The 2,527-nt window shown below is 45.6% G+C and overlaps 1 protein-coding gene across 1 annotated transcript; it reads right to left on the bottom strand.

Annotated features, from left to right (window-relative positions):
- Positions 1–664: 664 nt before the first annotated feature.
- On the bottom strand, positions 665–2,147 carry LOC135700879 (facilitated trehalose transporter Tret1-like). Its single transcript, XM_065221537.1, has 2 exons — positions 2,037–2,147; positions 665–1,977 (listed from the first exon to the last, which is right to left on the bottom strand). Exons 1-2 carry the CDS (start codon positions 2,092–2,094, stop codon positions 665–667), a joined length of 1,371 nt encoding a protein of 456 aa, XP_065077609.1. The 5' UTR covers positions 2,095–2,147.
- Between the last annotated feature and the right edge of the window lie 380 nt (positions 2,148–2,527).

Below are 2,527 nucleotides of genomic sequence, written 5' to 3' on the forward strand. Positions count from 1 at the left end.
GGGAAAATTATTTCTATTCATACATGCTCACACAAATGGTGCTGACCCGGCTTTCTGTGTCTCTGGTGCGTATGCAACTAATTGGCATGCAGTGTACAATTTGTACCATAATGTATTGTTAGAATGGTGATTGTGTTTGTTCGTTGTGCATGGTGGTTTACTGACCGCATCTCGGAACAAAGATGAAGACCACTCAGGACATGCCACGCTATGATTGCTAGACGGGGGGTTCCGAATGGAAGCAATAGAATGCAGAATGTGAGCGAAGCCTTGCATTTCCATGAATATGATGTGTAATTCGCATATTTTCAGTGCTGTTGGTGGTTGCTCACTTTAATGCACATACCTGTTGAATTTGCATTGTCGAGCACATTGTGCGATTCTTGCTTCAATCCAGGAACTTTTCGGGTTAAAAATTCCCTAGAGTTCGAAGCATGGAGGTGTGAAAGTGCTCAAATATCCCAAGGTTGAATGCTAGTGAAATGATCGAGTTCAATGTTGAAGTATTTATTAATTGTTCGAAAATACTACCTAATCACTAATTCAGTATTTTTCCACCTTAAATCACACATTATCTAATCACTCTAAAGTAATAAATTAATATCAAAAACCGATTAAGTCAACATGGCACTGCATACTTTCTCATTATCACACAATATACACATTACGATTTCTCGCGCACTCCCGCCACTATCCGCTGGACTTCATCCAAAGATTTACCCTTCGTCTCCGGAATGTAAATGTAAATCAGCACGAACCCAATCGCCCCACTCAGAGCAAAAACGCCAAACGGAAGATACGGACCGACGTTATCCAAGGCCATCTGGAACAGTTTCACAATCACAAACACGACCAGTGCACTGGATATGGAAAATGTGGCATTAGCATGGGCCCTAATATTCTTGGGGAACAGTTCCGTTAGAACGGCAAACGACACGGTGGCCAAGCCCATGCCGAAGGATACTATATAGAATAGCAGCGCGATGAATGCAATCCAGCCGAGATTTCCTCGGTAGTCATCGTCAGCGATGGCAAAGTAAATGCTGCACACCAGCAGCCCCAGGGTGGTGCCGGCTGTTGATAGCAGCAGCAGAGGACGACGGCCCATACGATCAACGAGTATAGCTGGAACAAGCACGGCTTTCAGTTGAACGGCTCCCAACACGATCGACATCTCTTCCGGTTTCATGTTTGTAGGTATCTTTTCAAAAATAGTCTGTGCATATCCCAGAATTGCAAGGATTCCAGTGAACTGCATGCTGAATACGAGTATGAACACAATTCGCATATTGTTGCGATAAACTGGGTTCAACAGTTCCTTAAACGACCCCTTTTCTTGATTGGACCGTTCAACGGAAGCCTTCATTATGGCGAGCTCCTCGGAAACCTTCGTCGACCGGCGAAACCAGGCCAGACTCTTTTCCGCTTGCTCGTCTTTGTTCTTCCCTAGCAGGTAATATGGGGACTCTGGCATCCACACAAAACATAGCAAGAATATTGCGGGACCGAACATCAGAACCCAAGCCAAAGTCTTATACTCTAGGTACGGTCCAATGCAGTACACCACCAAGAATCCCTTCTTGGCCAATACGGTAATCATGGTCCCGGCCGATCCTCGAATCGCGTCCGAAGCTATCTCTCCCAGATAGATTGGCAATACCGAGTAGGCCGTTCCATATGCAACTCCAAACAGAAATCTAGCCGCGTACAAATACCCAACAGAATCCCCCACGCCGACCAACACCCAACCGGTCACCACGGGTATAGCCGTACTGAGCAGTGTCCACTTCCGTCCGATTCGATCGACGCCCGCACTGGTGATGAGTGGTCCAAATACTGCTCCGATGGCCTGGATGGCCACCACCCACGATCCTTCGTCAGCCGTGATTGGAATCGGGGAATCGTCCTCCATCAGCTTGGGAATGGCCGGTGAAGACCACGCATTAGTCAAGACCACCATTTGGATCGACAGGGTCGCTAGAATAGAGAACAGTTATGAAAACCAGAATTACTCTGTGTACTTGTGTGTCACCTACCAGCCAGCGTGGCCCAGTACTCATTGCGGTACTTTCGAAACAGTTGAAGAAACGCCATCACGTTCTGAACCAGAAGGCGTTCCGAATGGAAATGATGTCGAATGGAAACGATGCCAAGATAATCTAGAAACGGGCGCCAATTTCATGACGTGGAGAAGTGTGCGAGATTGATGCGATACGGGGATTAAATTGAGAGCACTTTTTCGCATTTACAATCATCGTTGTTTATGTTTACGCTTGCGATAGCTAGGCGCGAATAAGGCAGGTTATCGTGAAATTTAGTGGCTGTATTGGGCAATAATAGAATGGTGAAGCTTGTTTTCGAAGCGGTTATCTTTTGTTTGGGTCGGATGAGTGCACTGCACTATGGTTAAAACGCGGCCAAAATCTTAAAAAATTAAAGAGATTATTTCCTTGTGATTATATTTTTTCTGGGCTTTCTGAGCACTGTTGTGGTTTAAATCCAAAATTGGAAAAGAATCCATTGAATA

This window comes from Ochlerotatus camptorhynchus, unplaced genomic scaffold, assembly GCF_037179485.1.
Source record: "Ochlerotatus camptorhynchus isolate MF236.1 unplaced genomic scaffold, CSIRO-AGI_Acam_v1.1 ptg000144l, whole genome shotgun sequence".
Classification (NCBI taxonomy): Eukaryota; Metazoa; Arthropoda; class Insecta; order Diptera; family Culicidae; genus Ochlerotatus; species Ochlerotatus camptorhynchus.

Coding starts and splice junctions, on each gene's coding strand:
- LOC135700879 (XM_065221537.1), bottom strand. CDS start 2,094: ATGGCGTTTCTTCAACTGTTTCGAAAGTACCGCAATGAGTACTGGGCC. Junction 1,978..2,036: donor GTACTGGGCCACGCTGGCTG/GTAGGTGACACA, acceptor TCTCTATTCTAG/CGACCCTGTCGATCCAAATG.